Genomic DNA, 20942 nt, shown 5'->3' with positions numbered 1-20942 from the left:
AGAAATGTTGAGTAGGTTTATTCAGCACTTTTGAATATCAGCTCCATTTAGACCCTACCCTACATCAGGATTTCTGGACAGTTCCTCTAAAAACTCCAGCCTAGCTTTTAAAATTTTGACCCAAGATTGCATTCTCTAATACAGACTGAAAAATCTTTTTGAGAGATTTCACAGAAAACCACAGCTTTCCGTCACACCATTTTTCCTAAACCCAGCTCTGTAAAGGTCTGTAGCCACATGGTTTGAAGCCTCAACAGATTAATGTTTCAGCATCTCGCCTTTTTGATTCAAGGAAATGAGACTGACAGGTTTATGCTCTCAGCCAATTGCAAAGCTGCTCTCTTCTCTGTCCCACCTACCACTTCCTCTCATCTTTCTCTCTTTCATTATCACCATGCTTCCTGTACGTATCCTGTTCCTGTACTCCCAGACCAGCGTGCTTGGTAAGTGGCAAGATCTCTAGCTCGGTTTGAATCCTTTGCCATTCTGAGTTTAATTTTTGCCATCCACCCATGTGTTAGGATTAGAATAAATGTAGTTAAACTGTATGTGGTGGAGAAAGGTTTTCCCGTGGATTGAGTTTGGCTTTAGGGTTGAATTCAGAATCCATAGGCCACCCCTTTACGTAGGGCCAAAGGCAGGGGATTAGTGGGAAAGTGGTCTGTTAAAACTGTGCGATCTTCAGCGACACCCCTGAAATCCCCATTGACTTTGCAGTCCCTGGGTGAAACAGACGGCATGATTTGTCCCTATGTTTTAATAAATTACTATGTGTCTGCAGTGTTCCTCTTCAGGTCTGCATGAAGTCACACATGCTGTAAAATGAGTTCGTTATCTCTCTCCTACTCCTCTCTTCTCCCCGCCCCTGTATGATTTGGTGACTTGTTTCAGGGCACACGGAGTGTGCTGCAGAGCTCGGAAGCTAACGCAGGAGTTCTGACGCTTAATTCTGCCCTTTAATCCAAATAAATTCTACTCCCAGCTCTGGAAGGGAGAGCAAAGCTCAGAGATCCACTCCTCCTGTCGTAGGCAAACCATCATAAACAGCAGTAGGTGTTTTATGTACAGATCTGTTTTTAAGAGGAAAAACCACGTGGTGGGTGAGCTGGTGAAAGTTGAACAAAGAATGTCCCTGCTGCGGAGGGAGGTTGGGTTAGCACGGTGCCTTCTGCTGTGTGTTCTAGCAGTCTCTTCAGGGGTGTGGAGTGAGCTGGCAGTGGGTTTGACTTAGTGTTCAAAAATGCTGCTGCTGGTAATGGTGAAATTGCCCACGCTGTGTGTGGCCCACGTGTTGAGGGAAAGCGTGGGAGTTGAAGGTGACTCCAGGCCTCAGTTTTGGTTTGGCTATTCTCCCCACTTTATAATTTGCAGATGAAACTGCATGCTGCACCACTGAAGTAAATAAATGGAAGCTTAATTACAAGAGAAGAAAGTTGAGCGAGCTCTGCTGGCTTTGAAACACAGGGTGGAATTCAGAGGCTGTCCTGAGCCCAGTGTGACTCCAGTGGTAAAACTTCCATCTGCTTGTCTAGTGCCTTTGCCGAACCCCACGTGCCATCCAGACCCCCTTTAAAAAATGCAGTTTCATGATAGGGGTGGGTGGGCTGGGAGTCAAGACTCCTGGGTTCTACCTCAGCCCTGGGAGGGTAGTGGGGTCTAATGGTGGGTGGGCTGGGAGTCAGGACTCCTGACTATTGGCTCTGACGCTGTCCCAGGGGTGACCTTGAGCAAGCCACTTTGCCCTTGCCCCTCTGTACCTCAGTTTCCTCACCTGTACAATGTGAATAATACTTCATAGGAAGCATGTGAGGCTTGATTCATTCATGATTATAAAACACTCAAAAATCTTTGGATGGGAGTTCCTAGAAAAAGAGCACATTATCAAATATTGTTGTTTTTGATCCCTTATTAGTTTATTAGCTACTAATGGTTGGGTACTTCATAACCTGTGAGTGATCCCAGACTGCAACTTTTACCTGATCTGTAGCACCTACTCCTTGCACCTACCACAATAAAGAGAGCTAACAACTTTTATGCAGGTCAGAAAGATACCCAAGAGCCCAGTATCTATGAAGCCTCAAAGGATTTCAGATACAGAATGCAAATGCCATAGGCTGCAAGCAGCCGGGCTTTAACAGAAAGGTTCTCTGCCCTGCTCTGGGAGTTGGATCTGCAAATGAAGCAGTGGGATAAAGTCTGGAGGCTGATTCAGGGCAGTAATGGGTTCAATTAAGGATTATTCTAACACAGAAGGTTAGAGCTACATAGAATGTGTGGCCTAACAGGCCTGTCTTCTTGGGGTTAGTGCAGGATTGTTCCCTACAGTCTGCTTTCTATCACTTTGTTCAGTCTAGTTTTAAAAGTCCCAAAGTAAATCGGGAAGAGCTGAGATTAGAAGTGTAAAGCCTTTTGGCTGAGAGGAAGAATGAACCAGCAATTAGGGTGCTAGCCTGGGAATTGAGAGACATGGGCTTAATTTCCTGCTCTACCACAAACTTATTGTGTGACCTTGTGCAAGTTTTAGTCTCTCTGGGCCAGATTTGTATAGGTACTTGGGCATCTAAAGATACAGATAGATGCACAGTGAGATGTTCAGAAGTGCCTAGGTGCCTAACCCCTACTGATTTCAATCTGCCTCTTTAGGTGCCCACAGACATTTAAAAAACTGGCCCTCTGCCTCAATTCCATATCTGTAAAATGTGGATAATAGCAATGCCCTACATCACCAGGAAGAAATTGTGAGGTGCTCAGATAGTTGATAATGGGAGCTCTGTTTCTGGTGCTGGGAGGAGGTGGAGTTTACTGATTAGAGAAGAGTGAATTGAGATTGACCTTCATTTGGTTCTATTCATGGCTCTGTCTCTCGCTGTGTGACCTTGGGCAAGCGATTTGCCACTCTGTGCCTCAGTTTCCTCAGTTATACAGTGGAGATGATATTGACTTCACAGGGTGGATGAGGCTTAATATTTGTAAAGCACTTGGGCTGGGATTGTTAGAGGAGCCTAAGGGGATAAGTAAGGTGCCTAATTCCCTTAGACTTCTCTGAAAGCCTCTGGAGATTTTTGGAAGAAAGGAGCTAGAGAAAGACAAACCCTTATAACTGTATTAATTTTAGTGGGTGTAGCTTCTGCATTATTGGTGACCCCTAAAGGTGGGAACATCCTGCTGTGGAGGCTTTTACAATCCTGTCTCTAGTGTAACCTTTAAACACCAATTTTCTGACATAGCTATGGCAGGGTTGGATGTGGTCTGGTTGCCAGGTTTTGGTCTGTGTATCCTAAACCAATGTTTGTATCTCTTCATTTTAGACTGAAAATGGAATTGATGAGCTGGGAGGAAACAGTTGCTTTGGAGAAATGCCACGTTCCAGATATGGGGCTCAGTGAGCTGGTATGAGATTGGCTTCTTACAGAGGAACAGAGAATCCCTGCCCAGGGGGTTAAACATTACATAACAGCAAAACTGTCAAAATCTAGGGGCAACTATAATGGGTTAGAACAGGGGGGCTAGGAGTTAAGACTCCTAGGTTCTATTCCCAACTCTGGGGGAGTGTGGACTAGTGGTTAGAGCAAGGGGAATCAAGTCTAGTTGTAGAGAAGGAGGACTGGGAGTCAGGACTCCTGGGTTCTATTTGGCTACCTCTCTTTAAGTGCTTTAGCAAGACCTAAAATTTCCAACCTGGAGAGAGGACTCCAGAGTATTCCTGTTAGGTGGTATGGCAGGCCTAATCCTGCCCTGATCTATCTCCCTTCCCCCAAATAGTGCAGGCTGGGGCATGTCAAACCTTCAGCTTTGGCCTTTGTAATGTAGCAGATGTTTTTCAACTCTGACTTGATTGAAGTATCTGTTACCAGCTGTGTTGACCAATCCAACTTTCAGCTGTGACAATGGAGTGTAGTAGGAGTGACTTGTGGCTTCACATGTCTTGAGGCCTTCAGATTTTAAGTCCTCATTGTCCAGGACTGGTTCGTCTCTTCCTCCTGCCACTGCAGATAAATTAATGCTTTTTGTCTGAAGCTGTTCGGTCTTTTGCTTGAGGCCTTAATAAAATTTGAGATCCTGTCTGCTCACTGTGGATGTTAAAAGGGCCATGTGATCTTTTGTAAGCATCAGGAGGGAGTTTACCCAGATGTCCGCTAAACTATTCCCCTCCCTTCTCCTGTTGCACTTTGCTCTCGCTGCCTCCCTCCACCCCAGAAGTGACTTCCTTTTACTCCTGCTGTCTTCCCCTCCATGTATAGTGTTATCTCTTTCTGCCTAGCTATGCTCTGGTAGAACTGGGCTGTGGTGTGCTGGGAATTAGGTTTAGATGAGTCCAGTGGCAACTCTGATCTCTGGTGTAGTTGCAACAGGAGAGGAAGTAGGGGAGAGGAAGAAGCTGTGTTGGTCACACTCTAGTCTTATGAATGTTTCTTTGCCTGTTTCAGATTGTGGAGAGGCTGGAGGATGAAGACTGACTCCCCACCCCCATGAAATGATCAGGGCTGAAGTGGAAAAATGAAGTACTGTAACTGAATCTTGAAAATGGTCTGTAATGAAACATCCTGGACCTGAGCCCCAAGGACAGTAGGGTAAGGGCCTCCAACTGAGTAGGGCCTTAAAGAAAAGGGACTGAGTGGTTTTATGGCCTACCTGAGCTGAGATGAAGATAATCAGCTCCTGTGCTTTCAGGGCTTGCTCTGATCTGTTAGGAAGTAGCCAGGCATGTGTTGCTAGAGGCAGGATGCTTGACTTGATGGGCCCATCCACTGTTTTATTATTAGTTGTATTACACTGTAGCCTCGAGGCCCTACAGTGCTAGGGTTTGTACAGACACTTCATTAGAGGCCATCCCTGTCCCAAAGATTTTTGTTGACTTTGTCTACTTAGGTTATAAAGGATGGAAAACAGGAAGTATCAGCATTCCAGATGGGGAACCGAGGTACAGAGAGCTGAAGACTGAGATTTTCAAAGGAGCCCAGTGGAGTTAGGTACCCAAATCTGAGATTTAAAAGGATTTGCTTGAGGTCACCCAGGGAGTCTGTGGCAGAGCTGAGAACTGATCCCAGATGTCCCAGTCCAGAACCGTAACCACACAACTGTCCCTGTGCTTGAGGCACTTTTTAATCCTTCACTTTCCATGGCAAGACCTATGTTCCTATGTGTCAGACTCCAGAAATATTGGGGATAAGATCCTCGCTCTTGTGGCACAATGAGCGCCCCTTGGACAGACACTTGGTATTGGGGGAAGTGTGCAACTGTATGAGACAGCCCATAATTGGATGCATGGGGGCTATCTTGAGGGTTGGTGTGGAGGGGAGACCCAGCCTACAAGAAGTTTCTTCTCAGACCAGGAGACCCCTCTGGTCTTTGCCATTGTTAATGTCGCAGCTGGGTTTGAGGGCGTGGGTGGGGTTTGCCATGATGAACTGTATGTTCAGACCATCTTTCACCTGATCCACCCTGATGCCACATGTGCCCTGAGCAGACCCCACTACATCAAAGAAGGAGAGAAGCATTAACTCCCTGTGTGGCTTCCATTTCAGGCCTGCAGTGAAATCTGGGCATTTCCCATAGTAGATGGGGTCAAGGTTTAAGGCCAAGAGGGACCATTATGGCCATCTAGTCTGACTTCCTGCATTGTGCGGGGCATAGAACGTCACCTAGTAACCCCCACTATGACTCCCTGACTCCTTCCCCTTTCTAAAACTCAGCCGTTCTCCCCACTCTCCCTGCATGGTCCTTTAAAATAGTTCCCTGCACTAGCTCTCGCCTCACAGTGTCTCCAGGTAACTTCACTGTGTCATTTTCTCGTCTGTAACTGCTGTGCCCTTAGCAGCTGCTCGTATGGCCGTATTGAAAAGCCAGATCTTCGTAGGCCAGATGGAACCATTAGATTGCCTAGTCTGATCTCCAGTTTAATACCGACCAGAGAATTCAGTCTGGATTGGAAGACAGCAAGGAATGGAGAATCCACCATCCCTTGGGAGTTTGTTCAATCACCCTCACTGTTAGAAACGTGTGCGTTATTTCTAATTTGAACGTGCCTGGCTTTAACTTCCAGCCATTGGTTCTTGTTCTGCCTTTCTCCACTAGATTAAAGAGACCTATAGGACCCTGTGTTTTCTCCCCATGAAGGTACTTGTACACTGTAATCAGGTCACCTCTCTCAAGCTTCCTTTTCTTGATTTAAACTAAACAGATTGAAAAAATGGAGAGGGTTCAGAAATGAACCATAAAAGTGGTGGAGCCATGGGCAGCAGCTGCTTAGTCAGGGCCAGGGGTGCCTTGCTGCTGAGGCAGTGCATGTGATGATTTGCCAGGAGGCCAGAGGGATGGGTGCGCACCAGATGCCTTGTATTGTGCCAGTCCCCTGGTATCAAGTCCCTGGAACGTGAGCCTCTGATGTCTCAAGTGGAGCAGCTCCGGGCTAAGGAATCAGAGAGGCTCAGAACGTAGAGGCGGAGAAGCCCAGTTAGATCTCATCGCATCTTTCTCCTCTCAGCCAGTGCAGTGCAGGGTTCCCTGCACTACACTCATGTTCAATGTGCTGGCCAAGGGGCTCCCAGCCTGCCCCGCCGGGGACGATTCCCAGCCAGCGCTGTCCACCAGGCAAGGAGTGCGGGGCTCTTCCGGGGGGGCGGGTGCTAAGGCAGTGGTTTCCAGCTGCTCAGCCTAAGAGGCCCTTTCTCTGTTCATCTGGCAGCAGGAGGCGACGGCTGTTTGGGCAGAGCTGTTCAGAGCCTCAGAGGAAGAGCAGCTGGAGCTTGCTATGGCGGGAGGAGTGTCTGGACAGGTTCAAGGGTTGCAAGGTCAGAGTGGGGCTGGAGACCAGCACAGCAGGCTAGGTGGGAGATCATCAAGGTGTGGAGCTGGAGGGGGAAATGACCGGGCTGGGCCCCTCAGTGCCTGGAAGGTGCAGAGAGGAGGGGTTGTGGTCCTTTCCTGCCTGGAGGAGGTAGTGCAAGGGGGTGTCTCCCCTTTAATAACAAAGAGCCCAGATTGCTGGCAGTGAAAACAAAAACGGGGGTGGAGCAAGTGAGAGTAAACGACAGGCCCCAAAATGTGCAGATCAGCAAGGACCTTGCTGTGTACAGAGGCCAAGGCCCTGCCTTACACAGTTGCAGCAGCATAACTGAAGATGGGCTTTTAAGCTGACTGAGTCACACTGGTCCAATACCCTGTCTGGATGCTGGGAATTCAGTTTAAGCCTGGCTTGTATCAATAGAGAATCGAGTGAAATTAAATGGATACAAGCCAGGTTTAAACTGAGTTCCCAGCATCTAGGTACGGTCTTGTATCACTTTAACTGAAGGTGTGATTTTAATCTGGAGCAACTTTGAATGTAGACCAGGCCTAAGGGAGCTGCAAAGCTGGCTGGGTGCTCAGTATAAAAGGCAACTGACCTATCGTGTTGGCAGGAGGGGAGAGTTTGTGGGGAAGTTTGCTGAGGACACAGCTGTAAACTGATGTCAGTGGAACCTGGTGAATTGTGAGAGTCCTGTGGCATTCAGGGCACCCTCCTGGCAGATGGAATTTAACCTGGCAAAACCAGCCTGTCTTTCCTGTCTTTGTGGAATCTCCATCTCTGGAGATATTTAAGAGACATTTATCTAACCTACTATCAGGGATGGTCTAGACAGTATTTGGTCCTGCCATGCGGGCAGGGGACTGGACTCGATGACCTCTCGAGGTCCCTTCCAGTCCTAGAATCTATGAATCTATGATTCAAGGGCTGGAGAAAGTGCCTGATAGTGAGAGACTTAAGAAGTTCAATGTCCTTTTTAAAATCTGGACACCAGAACTGGATGTGGTATTCCAGTATCAGACTCACCAGTGCCATATACAGGGGTAAAATCACCTCCCTGCTTCTACTGGCTACTCCCCTGTTTATGCATGCAGGGATTTTATCTGTCTTGCAGGGGAAGTTGGGAAGCCAAGGAGTCCATGTTGCAATGTGAGTAAGTTGGGTGAGGAAGCAGTTAAAATTCTCAACCACTTGAGGTCTCATAGTCCTGGGTGGTGGTTTGTGTGTGGGAGGGGCAACCACATTGCCACTTTTAGGACTAGGAGGGGTCTGCTGTGATGAACCGCATGTTCAGTCCGTGTTTCACCTGATCTACCCTGATTACACACATGCCCTGAGCAGACTAATGAAACAAACACCTGCAGCTGAAGTCTGATTTGGGGGAAAACTGATGTTCTAATGGTTTCCAATGCAACCATATGTAAAGTCCCAGACAGTGAGGGGAATAAGTAGCAGATCCAGGGGACCTCTTCAGAAACATGGATCCGGTTTCTATGCAAATGAAGGAGGGACAGAGATACAAGGAAATGAGTTTTCCCTGTAGCTGGTAGCGTGCTCTTTTTTATTTTAAAAAAAAAAAAAAAAGTCATTACCTGGAAATAATTCCTCTTTGCTTCTGTAGGTGCAAGAACTCTGAAGACAAGATTGGCTGGTTTCGCTTCTCCCTCACCCTGGATCCCTTATAGGAATCACAGATGTAAGTGCTGCAGGAAGTTCGTATCCATCCAGTTTCTTAGTGTGGTCCCAAATTGGTACCCCCAGCCAATGTCACCATCGGGGGAGGTATGGGACAAAAATAGGGTACTATGGCAGACATAGTTTGCCAGCAGTTAACAAATGTCTGGCATAGGGTACATCATGCGTTCCTCATTCAGTGACAAACAGTCTCTGAACTGATCTTCCAAACATTGCCAGGCTGCCTTTCAGTGCCTGAAGCTGCAGGTGCTTTCAGAAAGCCGTATCTTTCTGCACATATGAACGGGGGACTCCCTGCTGCAGAACTTTACTGGGGTAACTGCTTAGTAAAGGTTTGCTATTTGGGGAAATTCACAGGGTGTTCTTTCTAGGGAATCCTCTTGCTCTCAGAGCTGTTCATTTAAGGGAGAGTGGCCGCGATGACCGTTCCTCTTGCTGCCACAAGCCATGGGCAGTGGGATTTTGTGTCATCGCAGATTAAGCTTGGCCTTTCTTCACTCAGGGTGCTCTTGGATGGGTTTGGCCGTCCGTTAGCACCTTCTGAATTTTGCGGGGTCAGACACTCAAAGAGGCAGAAGGGGACTGGACTCTGGGGACAGAAATGGGGTTTAAAAACAACCTGCTCTGTAAACTTTAGGCAGTGGGCTATAGTAACCAGATAGTAATTTTTCAATGTGAGCTGAAAGATTGCCTGCACTGAGGCACTAGGAGCTATGCTGGCCTCAGCTGGGAGGAGTTAGCTTCACTGCACCAACTAGGTTTCCAAGACGCAACTGTGTGCTGCATTCTGCATCTTTGAACCTTTATCTTTACAGGGATGATTTGAGATGAGCCTTAAAGGAAAGGAAAATGTATCTTTCTCTCCACCAGCATCAACTGTAAGAGAGAATTTGGGGCCTGAAGATTAAAAGATTTGCCCTGTCTCCAATCTGCATTACAAGGACTCTTTGAAGTTATGTCCAGGAAAGGCTATACTAAAAACAGGATAAATAATAAAACTAGATTGAATGGATGTGTAAAAGTTGGGTGTTTTTTGTACAAAAGGGCAGTGGTAGAACAGGGGGAAATGGAGCTTTCTCAACTCTAATCCACTGGTCTGAATTCAGCCCAGGTCAGTAGTGGCTGTAGTTGAGATTTTCACAGGAGATTTAAGGGAGTTAGATGCCATGCTGCTTTAGGCTTCTTTGAAAATCCCATCTTTAATCCATTGCAATTTTCAGTTGCCCTTTCTGTGAAATGAGTTAGGGCTTGAACTCATGTCTGAGATACAATATCTGTCCAGGTATTTTTAAAACTCCTAGTCACTAGTATCGATGGACTTGTACAAAACTGAGGATCAGGATGGTTAACTAACATTGATCTATTTACTGCTGTGTCCAAAATTACTTTCCACTCTTCCGTGAATTGACTCCACCATGTCCACTATCTGTTTTCTACTACCAACACTATTTAGGTTAGGCTGAGATTTTTCAGATGCACTCAGGATTTGGACACCCAGTTCCCATTTAAAAAAATAATGGGAATTTAACAGGCAAATCTCATAGATTTGAAAATCTTAACCTAAATGTATTTAAACCATGTCTCCCCGACCCTACAGGTGCACACTCACTCCTCTGACACCAGCTCAGACCTTTATTTCGTGCTTCGAATGTTGGCATCCTCTATCATCCTGTTTTCTCTTCACCCCAAATAAACAGATGTAGATCCTTTCCCCATTGAGCTGGGGGCCACCACTGCAGTCCTGCTACATCTTACAGCTGTTGTGCTGAACAGCTGGGAGGCAGCGAGAGAGATGGAGCTGAGAGGCAATGCTATGTGAACCAAATTCAGCAACATGTGGTTTTGAGTTTAGATAGCCGTGGGAGTTATATTGAAGTCAGGACAAATTTTCAGTGTCATGAGCAGAGATGCCAAGCTGGACCCTCAAAACCAGGGCCATCCCAGAAAACATGGGCCATTTGGTCATCAAGAGTTTGAACTAGCTTTTGGGGGTTCAGCTGAATACAAGAAACAAGCATTTCCCAAAAATCATGTATTTAACATTAAACCAGCATGAATCTTAAAAATTTGTAATTCTCCATTTTTTAATTTTTTTTGTTGTACTCCATATTATGGGAGAAGTTGCAATTTTATTCTTTTAACGTGATTGCATTTTAACTGTGGGTGAAGGTCTCTCAGTTTGATAGCTTTTCTGTACATATGTAATGTGATAACTTTTGAACACTGCAGGCAATCATTTCCAACTTTTCAGGGAACATTTGAGGTGCTGAGGGCCAGCAACCTGTTCACTTTTGGGAAAATTGGAAAACCAAAAGGGAAAATGGGAGGAGGGACAGATGGACACATGGAGTCTTTGCCAGCTGTTTAGCACAGCTGCTGCTTCAAGCAACTCTGCAATTGTCTATAGACTAAAGAACTGGTTGATGGAAGCCATTAACCCCTTCCACCATAACAGTGCCCCTAGCTCATTTGTGTGTCCTACCACCAGAATTTAACATTTGACACCCTAAATAGCTTCTCATAGACCTATAATAGGGAGAGGGGAAGTGGGGGCACACACACAGCCCCTGGTATGGGGGGGGGGGGAAGGGGAAGTGGGAGTGCACAGAACCTAGTGGGGGAAATCCGGTTTGGGGGAAGGGGGCATAGAGGGGTATAGGGTGCAGAGAGAGCCCCTGAGGTGGGGGCGGAGAATGGGGAATTGGGGCATACCCAGCCCCTGCAATTGCAGGGGGAGATTGGGGGACCCTGCTATAGAGAGATGTGGGAATGGGGGCTGTCATAACTATAAAGGGAAGGGTAACAGCCCTCCTGTGTACAATACTATAAAATCCCTCCTGGCCAGAGACTCCAAAATCCTTTTACCTGTAAAGGGTTAAGAAGCTCAGGTAACCTGGCTGACACCTGACCCAAAGGACCAATAAGGGGACAAGATACTTTCAAATCTTGGTGGGGGGAAGGCTTTTGTTTGTGCTCTTTGTTTTTGGGGAGAGTTCACTCTTGGGACTGAGAGGGACCAGACATCAATCCAGGCTCTCCAAATCTTTCTGAACAAGTCTCTCATATTTCAAAAATAACAGGAGTACTTGTGGCACCTAGAGACTAACAAATTTATTAGAGCATAAGCAAATTTGTTAGTCTCTAGGTGCCACAAGTACTCCTGTTATTTTTGCGGATACAGACTAACACGGCTGCTACTCTGAAACCTGTCATATTTCAAACTTGTAAGTACAGCCAGGCAAGGTGTGTTAGTTTTATCTTTGTTTTCTCAACTTGTAAATGTACCTTTTACTAGGGTGTTTACCTCTGTTTGCTGTAACTTTGAACCCAAGGCTAGAGGGGGGTCCTCTGGGCTCTTTAAATTTGATTACCCTGTAAAGTTATTTTCCATCCTGATTTTACAGAGATGATTTTTACTTTTTTCTTTAATTAAAAGCCTTCTTTTTAAGAACCTGATTGATTTCTCCTTGTTTTAAGATCCAAGGGGTTTGGATCTGTATTCACCAGGGAATTGATGAAGAGTCTCTCAAGGCTACCCAGGGAAGGGAATCAGCACATTGGGAGTGGTGGCAGCGGACCAGATCTAAGCTGGTAGTTAAGCTTAGAAGTTTTCATGCAGGCCCCCACATCTATACCCTAAAGTTCAGAGTGGGGAAGGAGCCTTGACAGGGGCATACAGAACCCCTGCCACATGGTAACTTTGGGGATCTTGGCATGGGGGTAAGTGGGAATGGGGATGCACACAGAGCTGCTGGCAGGGGGGAAATGGAGGGATGCAGGGAGTCCCTGATGTGTGCAATAAGCTCAGCCTACAGAAGCTATGAAATGTACAAGCCACCAAGTTAAATCCAAATATAACAGTATTGACACCCCGCCCCCCAACCAGCTGGTAAGATTTGCAGTTAGCAGGGTGGGTGGTTGATTGAATCCATGTGGAGTTATTTTATGGCATGGTTATTCTGGGGGGTGGGGGGGGGTGAGACCAGTACAAACAGGGATGTCTTTTAGCATCCTGGGAAATGGAGTCTTAAATCACCAGCTGTCACAAGTTCAAAGCTGGCCCCTTCCAGCAGCAGCACCTCCCATCAGTGTAGGAGGCAGGATAGAGAGTCAATAAAGAGATGGTTGCTCATGTATTGCCCCTAACATGCAGATGAGCACCATTTTGACATGCCTGTTATTGGGATTCTAGAGGTGCTGTTTTGATGTGGGTTGAGAGGGCAGTGTGGGTGCCATTTTGACATGTTTTTTATGGGGAGACCATGGGTGCTATTTTGAGATGCAGTTGGGTTCAGTGTGCCATATTGATGTGGCTTTTATGGGGAACCTGTGGGGGTGCCATTTTGATAGGGGTTGAGAGGTGGGATGTTGGGTCTCTTTTTGACAGTTCTTATTGGAATCTCATTGGTATCATTTTGAGATGGGTTGGAGGTGGCATATGGGTGTCAGTTTGACTTGGCTTTTTGTGGGGGAAGCCTTGGGTACCACTTTGAAAAATGTTGCAGTGGGTACCATTTTGACATGGCTTTATGGGGAAACAGTGGATGCCATTTTGATGCAGGTCAGGGAGCGGACGTGTTAGTGTCATTTTCACGTGGATCAGGAGCGGGCGCGTGGCTGCCCTGTTGAAATGGGTCGGGCAGGTGGGTGCCCTGGTGACGTGAGTCAGGGAGAGGGCACGTGGGTGCCCTGGTGACGTAGGTCAGGGAGTGGGTGCACCGGTGACGTGGGGCTGGCAGCGGCAGGTCGGGCAGCGGGGGAGGGTGCCCTGGTGACGTGGGTCGGGCAGCCGGGGGGAGGGTGCCCTGGTGACGTGGGGCCTGGGCGCTAGCTCAGCAGCAGCACGCGGGTCTGCCTGGGCTTGTCGGCAGGGAAGGCGGCGCTGCGGTCGCTCACTCCCCCATGTCATGGCCCCCTCCCCCTACAGTGGCTGTGCAGAGAAGCCGGGGAGGGACTTTCGGACCAAACCATTTCCGCAGAAGGGGATTGTTTTGTGTAAACAGCAAGCTGAGACCCTTTGGGGCGCATTTTGGGATACCAGCCTCTAGTCAAAATATTTTGTAGCGAATTTTTGTCTTTATCCCTCAAGAGCTAGATGGATTTTGCGCCACCTCACCTCCTAGTCCTTTCCCCCTTTCTCTATAATGGTACGTCCCACGCTCCTTCCCCGCTCTCCCATCAAACAGGGCACCAAAGCAGGGCGGGCGGCGCGAAACGCTTTGGGACGCTGAAGGGAGACGCTTTTGCGCGCCGCGACCGTTGGCGGGAGGGAGTGGGGGCGACGCCGGAATGCTCCTCGGCGAGGGGAGGGGGAAGCGCACGGAAGCAGCGGCGCATGCGCAGATACGGATTTACTCGCCAGAGGCGGTTGCTAATTTTCCCGCCCTTTCCCTGCCCCAACGATTTTTTTTAACCGCTGCGTGGTTTAAAAAAGCCGGTTCAATGAGCGAGTAGCCCCCACATTATTTTGTGGGGTACTAGCTCCTCCCCACACCCCGTGTCAGTCTTGCCTGCCAAATATAAACGTGTGTCAAATTCACCTCGCAGGGCACGAAGGTACAGCCGCTATTTTATAAAATGGGGCCGTTTGTGACTCAGTGGCCCTGTCAAAGCCAATGGGGCAACCCCCCTCCACCCTATACACACACACGCGCGCACTCCTAAAAACGACAATGGGGTGCCCACTGATCCCACATTGGCTTATATCAAAGCTGCGAGGCACCCGTTTTGGCGCATGTCATGCTTATGCTGTGCCAATGTTGGCTCATGCCAAGCCAGTGTGGGTGGATGCCCTAAAAAGGCCACTTTAATGACCAAAAAACACACTGGTGTCAGCCAGGCTCACATTAACAGACACAAAGTCCCAATATTGCCATGGGATAAAATGCTGTTGGCGTGTGCCAATTTGGACATATAAAAATCCACCATATGGACTCATGGCAGTACTCTGTCGGCAAACATCAAATGCTCAATGGCAGGAAAACATTACATAGTTGCAATGTCAAAAGATGCATCATCCAAAGCAAGGAATCCTGTGTTGATGTGTGACCAGACACCATTGGTATTCACTAAACCCGTATTGGTGGGACAACAGAAATCCGTGTTGGCCCATGTCATAGCCTATAATGGCAGATGGAAATAATCCCTCTACCAGCACCTGTGAAACTGCCATTGGTGCATCCTAAACCTGCACTGAAAGCCTTGCAGAAAACTACAAATACACTTTGGAAGTAGTTGCCTTAATAGCCATATAGTTCCCCCTCAAAACTTGCACACACAATTGACTAGCCCAAGAGCACAAAATGAAGCTATAGAGAGTCAGGGTGGGTGAAGTGATATCATTTACTGGATCAACTTCTTTTGGTGTAAGAGACAAGCTTTTGAGATACACAGAGGTCTTCTTCAGACCTGGACCAAGCTCAAAAACTTATCTTTTATTGAACCAGCTTCTGTTGGTGAAAGAGACATCACCTCACTCATCTTGTCACTCTAATATCCTGGGACCAACATAGCTACAACACTGCAAAGTGAAACTATGGCAGAGTTGGGAAGCATCTGCAGGAACCTTAATTTCAGTCCCACCTGCTCTAACCACTAGAAAACAGGCTTCTCCCAGAATTGGGAATAGAACCCAGTAGTCCTGCCTCCCAGACCCTACTGCCTGCACCGAAGAGGGGATAGAAACTAGGAGTCCTGACTCCTAACCACTAGACTCCACTTCTCTCCCACAACTGGAACAGAACCCAGGAATCCTAACTCCCAGCCCCACCCTGCTCTAACACCTTGGTGTTAATACAGGCCAAACCTGCATTAGCACACTATAGACCCCATGTGCATTGGCAGAAGTAAAAAGCTGGATCAGCACATACCCAAAAGCTGGGCATCTCTGGCAACTGTGCTACTCTATCACCATTGACATGCACAGGACTCTCCCAATGTGGCTTTTGGACACTATTACAAGAATTAAACTTGCCCCTTCAAAATATTAACTAGACTGGAAGAAATGTCATCTCCTGAAGGGACATGGCCAATTTCACACATGGGTTGTCCAGAACCCCAAAATGAGGATTGACACTTAGGGTACGTCTATACTTACCCGCTGGTTCGGCGGCAAGCAATCGATCTTCTGGGATCGATTTATCGCGTCTTGTCTAGACGCAATAAATCAATCCCGGAAGTGCTCGCCGTCGACGCCGGTAATCCTGCTCCGCGAGAGGAGTAGGCGGAGTTGACGGGGGAGCCTGCCTGCCGCGTGTGGACCCGCGGTAAGTACCTTTAACTTCGAACTAAGATACTTCGACTTCAGCTACGTTATTCACGTAGCTGAAGTTGCGTATCTTAGTTCGAACTGGGGGCTTAGTGTGGACCAGCCCTTAGAGTTTCCCCAAATAGTCCTTTAAAGTATCCTGTGACCATTTTAGTGGCCAAATGTGGGATTTTGGTTGCCACCACTTTTGAAAATTGGGCCATTTTTTCTTCAGAGACGCAAGAGGCTTCTGAAGAAAAATATCCAACTGGTTATTTTGATGCTGCATAAAAGTGTCAGTGTTTCCACTTCGGCTTTTAGGGTGGAATTTATAAAGCAGCATAAGGGAGTTAGATGCCTGAATCCCATAATTCAATGGGAGTTGGACGCCTAACTCTCTTAGGCCCCTTTGAGAATCCCAGCCCGTATGTTTGTTTTGCTCTATAGGTTTGGTGTGGTGAGTGGCAGATTCCTTTCCACCAGGGGGTATTTGTTTTGGAGTCAACACCCTTGCTGTTGGCTCCGTTAAAATGTCTGTGTGTGAGGACATGTTGCTGTGCAATTACCGCAAGTGCCGTGTCAAGCTCTCAGGCTATGCCTGGGTCACGGCTTGCTCACACATCTTCTGTGACCAGCACGGCAGTGGGGAATTCAGCCGTTCACCAGCAGTCTGTCCTGCCTGCAACAGTGCCCTCTCTGGCAAGCTAGACATTGTCCGCACCGAGCTAAGTCCCTCTGAAGAACACAAGGCCATGGTGTTGGCTGGACTTCGGCCAGAGACTGTGCTGGACATCAGCTCCCGCGCACTCGCCTTCTGGACATACCAGGTAAATCCACCTCAGGTGGGGGATCAGCATGATGTCCTAAGATAGGTAGACACCTTCAAAAGTGTCCCTGAAAATATAATTGGGAAGAGATTTTGTTTGCTAAAGGAATGAAAGATCCAAAAGTCAGTCTTTATGGCTACCTATATCTCATGCATGGAGGGCAGAGCTGACACCTAGGTCACTCCAAAGGGAGGGCCACCGTTCTATATTTTGTGGCCTGAAAACTGTGGAAGGGAGCCAAAGGGAATGGAATAGGATTAAGAAATCCCATTGTTTGGTTTTGTTGTGTGGCCTTGGGACCACAGAGAAGGTTGCCCCTCACTCTCTGGTTCAAAATCACCAGAGTGTGGCATTTGCACTTCTCCCTCCCTCCTTCTCTGTCCAACTGTCAGTGTAAAACATTATTGCTCTATTAGCCATTCCTCTCTTTCTCGTCTGTCACCGTGGAAGGTTCTGTCCATCTTTGCTACACATTCTTTCTTTCCTCACATCACAACAGTATCAAAGCACCTCACAAATATTCATGAATTATCCTCAAGGAGAAGTATGTCTCTATTACTATCTCCATTTTACATGTAGGGAACTGAAGTACGGACATTAAAGCAACATTTTTAAGTGTCCACTAATTTTAGGAGCCTCGCATTTGAGTGCTCAACATGAGACCCATATGACCTGATTTTTAGAGATGCTGTGTGTGACGGGTTGGGTCACAGAAACCCCCTTGGGACTGCCACCTGATGTGCTGAGACTACTTCTGAGCTGGTTTTCCCTGCCAGCTTGGGATTTCAGTAGCCTGTCTTGTTGAGACAGACACGCTATCCTGCTACAAACACAGACCCAGGTCTGAACCACATCCCCAACAAGCTGCAGACTTAACTGAAAACAGCTTAAGTGCTCATTTCTCTAGCACCCAGATACTCAGTTCCCAATGGGATCCAAACCCCAAATAAATCCGTTTCACTCTGTATAAAACTTATACAGGGTAAACTCATAAATTATTTGCCCTCTATAACACTGCTGGAAAGATATGCACAGCTTTTTGCTTCCCCAGGAATTAATTACTTGCTCTAGGTCAATTAATAAGCAAAAAGTGATTTTATTAAGTATAATAAGTAGGATTTAAGAGGTTCCAAGTAATAACAGACAGAACAAAGTAAATTACCAAGCAAAATAAAACAAAAACATGCAAGTCTAAGCCTAATACAGTAGGAAACTAAATGCAGGTAAATCTGACCCTCAGAGATGTTCCGATAAGCTTCTTTTACAGACTAAACTCCTTCCTAGTCTGGGTCCAGCAATCACTCCCCCCTCCCCCGTAGTTACTGTCCTTTGTTCCAGTTTCTTTCAAGCATCTCTTTGGGGTGGAGAGGCTATCTTTTGAGCCAGCTGAAGACAAAATGGAGGGGTTTCCAGAGCCTTATATAGTCTTTCTCTTGTGGGTGGAAACCCCTTTGTTCTCCTGTGTAAAATCCCCTCAACAAGATGGAGTTTGCAGTCACCTGGGCAAGTCACATGTCTATGAATGATGCAGCTTTTTGCAGGCCGACACCATTGTTTACATGTTAGTTTGAATGTTCCCAGGAAAGCTCAGATGTGGATTGGCATCTCACAAAATCCACTGTTAGTTAAGTGTTTCTTGATTGGGCACTTACTGAGAATAGTCCTTTACCAAGAAGCTGACCAAATGCTTCACTGAGGCTACTTAACAAGTACATAGTACCAAACAAGTACATAGTCAATATTCATAACTTTGGATACAAAAATGATACACACATACAGACAGCATAATCATAACCAGCAGACTACAACCTTTCCATAGACACCCCACTTGGCCTCCTTGTACAAGACCTGGTGCAACCATAGGACCCTGGTTGCAACAATGATTTATACAGTCACAGTTTATGTCAATAACATCACACTGTGCACCCCACAGCTCTTATCAGCTTCAGTTGGAGTGTGGAGTGCTCAGCACATCTGAAAATCAGTCCGTAGATGTCTTGTGTTGGCAACCCTAAATTAGTGGTCCCTATTGAGAATATTGACCTAAGTGACTTACCCAAAGTCACTGTGGCAGCAGTGGGAACTGAATCCAGATCTCTTAAGTCCCAGTCCAGTGGCTTAACTTCAGACCATCCTTCCTTTGGTACACTGTAGTCATGCTACTATATCTCAAGTGGAGTGACTTCACTTTCCTTTGACAATCAGTGGTCAAAGAAGCCTGTCACACCTGTCATAATCTCCACATGGCAGGTTCACCAGGAGCGCCTGTACCAGGAATACACCTACAGCAAGGCTGAGGGACACCTGAAGCAGATGGAGAAGGTGTACACCCAGCAGCTGCAGAGCAAGGACATGGAACTGACCTCCATGAAGAGCGAGATCTCCTCCCTGAAGAAGGTGCTGGAGGAGTACAAGAAGAAGTTCAGCGAGCTCTCTGAGAAGCTCATGGAGCGCAACCGCCAGTACCAGAAGCTCCAGGGCCTCTACGACAGCCTCCGTCTGCGCAACATTGCCGTGGCTAATCAGGAGGCTGCCCACGAGCCTCCCATGATGCCTCAGCCTGCTGTCTTTGGCTTCCCATTGGGTAAGATCTGTGGGGAGTTCTCATTTCACTACTCACAGAGGTTGCAAAAGCTGGCATAAGGAGTCACTACACTGACACTGTTAGTGGAGGGGACAAGGGTTTAGTGGGCTATAGAGACTGAACTCTCCCTCCATGCCATAGGGCAGGAGGAGGCACATATGTGTGTGTGTTTGAAGGAGGAGGGCTTCACACAGACCAGTCACTCTCCAAGTGTTGCCATATCAGCAACTTCCCAAGTGCTATGAACAGGGCCGGCTCCAGGCACCAGCCTGGCAAGCAGGTGCTTGGGGCAGCCACTCCGGAGAAGGGCGGCACGTCCAGCTATTCGGTGGCAATTCGGCGGACGGTCCCTCACTCCCGCTCGGAGTGAAGGACCTCCCGCCGAATTGCCGGCGCAGATCGCAATAGCGGCTTTTTTTTGTTGTTGTTGTTGTTGCTGCTTGGGGCGGCCAAAACCCTGGAGCCGGCCCTGGCTATGAAATATTTGATTAGACACTCCTGTGTGAGACAAGTCGATGGGTTCTCAGCTTGGACAGTTGTCCATCTATCAAACCCCACCCACGCTAAAAGCCCCCCTCCTTGGCAGCCTCAGAGGAGAGGCCACGGACTGAATGGGCCATGGAGATTAAGCTCCTTTCTCCCTCCTCAGAGGGGATTTCTCCAGAACATGGGTTAATTCACGCCCTGAATCCCAAAGCTTTGAACATCCCTTGTAATTTCTCCAACTTTAGCTAGCCATGTGGTATCGCCAATGCACAAACTTTACTGTGAGTCTCTGGGCATTTGGTGTGTTTAAAAAAAGGGTAAGTTTGTAGTCCTCATGGTTGCAGAGAAAAGAGGGAAACTGTGACTAATAAATGCTACAGAACCAGAAGGAAATTTTTTATATAATTTTAAGAACATCATGATTTTATAAGCAAATCTCATGAATTTTGGGGGCTGGACTCTTGAGCGTTGGCATTTGTCTCTTTCGTGGGTGGTACCTCCTCATCAAAAGGTTTACGAATCCAGGCTAATGGATTTAGGCCTAAATCAGGCCTTCAAATTCCACCATGTCCTGTGACACACCCAACCTTAGCTCCTGCATTTAAATCAAGCCATGGTCACTCATGGTCTTAGATTTGGAGATTCTATGTTCAATCCCCGAATTGTCACACTACTATAGTCACTAATGTCTATTCTGATAGAGAATCCAGCATCCAACTGACCCTGTATCATCCCCTTTCTAGGTAATGCTGCCAGGTTCCCTGGGGATGCCACACCGGTCCGGGGCAGGTGTGGGGAGGGAGACTTCCACTTCAAACCCTTCTTTGCCACATCCCCACCTGCGGGTGAATCCAGCAACAGCTTCTTCACCTTCGCCTCTCCCAGCAACGAGCTGGAGCCACATCCTGGAGCTAGCAGGGCCTACAAGATGAAGAGGATGTAACCGGTAAAGCGCCTTCCACACCTGCCTCTTGGAAATTCAGCCCATCCATCAATGGGGGAAAGAGTGAAAATGCTTATTGTCTGGATTTGGGATTCTCCTCAGTATTGGGATATTTCTTTTAGATATTGTAATGTAATCCCCCTCTGATTGTCACCGGCAGATTGTCTTCACCTCTCATCCTAGTCTGTAATGCCCTGTCACCTCTGATTGTCAATTTCATTGTCACAACCTGTCACCAACAGACTGTCCCTCAGACTGTAAACCTCTCTCACCCTTGGATTGTCCCTCTCAGATTGTAAAATTGACACCCTCTGGCTGTAGTATCCCATCGCATTTGGACCAAGATCCTCAAGGCACCTAAATACCTTTGAGGA

The 20942-nt window shown here is 47.3% G+C and overlaps 1 protein-coding gene, 1 long non-coding RNA gene and 3 other non-coding genes across 8 annotated transcripts; all 5 read left to right on the top strand.

Annotated features, from left to right (window-relative positions):
• The first annotated feature begins 393 nt into the window (after positions 1-393).
• On the top strand, positions 394-9494 carry LOC113408822. 4 transcript variants are annotated; one of them, XR_003370375.1, is made up of 6 exons: positions 1005-1049; positions 3309-3390; positions 4428-4571; positions 7902-7936; positions 8409-8483; positions 9298-9494. It is a non-coding gene; the product is annotated as an uncharacterized LOC113408822 (long non-coding RNA). The 4 variants fall into 4 exon arrangements; XR_003370377.1 differs by lacking the exons at positions 1005-1049; positions 7902-7936 and adding an exon at positions 394-443; XR_003370374.1 differs by lacking the exon at positions 7902-7936.
• On the top strand, positions 5393-5470 carry LOC113408824. Its single transcript, XR_003370380.1, has one exon. It is a non-coding gene; the product is annotated as a small nucleolar RNA SNORD126 (small nucleolar RNA).
• On the top strand, positions 8054-8131 carry LOC112125864. The gene has a single exon (XR_003370379.1). It is a non-coding gene; the product is annotated as a small nucleolar RNA SNORD126 (small nucleolar RNA).
• On the top strand, positions 8900-9047 carry LOC113408823. Its single transcript, XR_003370378.1, has one exon. It is a non-coding gene; the product is annotated as a small nucleolar RNA SNORA79 (small nucleolar RNA).
• Positions 9495-16258: 6764 nt separating the features above from the next.
• LOC113408821 (E3 ubiquitin-protein ligase CCNB1IP1-like) lies at positions 16259-20568 on the top strand. Its single transcript, XM_026662236.1, has 3 exons — positions 16259-16555; positions 18806-19139; positions 20369-20568. Exons 1-3 carry the CDS (start codon positions 16259-16261, stop codon positions 20566-20568), a joined length of 831 nt encoding a protein of 276 aa, XP_026518021.1.
• Positions 20569-20942: the final 374 nt, after the last annotated feature.

Source organism: Terrapene carolina, unplaced genomic scaffold (assembly GCF_002925995.2).
Source record: "Terrapene carolina triunguis isolate 2854851 unplaced genomic scaffold, T_m_triunguis-2.0 Scaffold24708, whole genome shotgun sequence".
In the NCBI taxonomy this organism is placed as follows: Eukaryota; Metazoa; Chordata; order Testudines; family Emydidae; genus Terrapene; species Terrapene triunguis.
Note: the sequence above shows the minus strand (reverse complement) of the source record. Positions and strands in the feature narration are given on the sequence as shown.

Excerpts from the sequence above, each read along its gene's own strand:
- LOC113408821 (XM_026662236.1), top strand. The coding sequence starts at position 16,259 with ATGTCTGTGTGTGAGGACATGTTGCTGTGCAATTACCGCAAGTGCCGT. Across the intron at positions 16,556-18,805 it reads TCGCCTTCTGGACATACCAG|GTTCACCAGGAGCGCCTGTA; the intron begins GTAAATCCACCT and ends TCCACATGGCAG. Across the intron at positions 19,140-20,368 it reads TGTCTTTGGCTTCCCATTGG|GTAATGCTGCCAGGTTCCCT; the intron begins GTAAGATCTGTG and ends TCCCCTTTCTAG.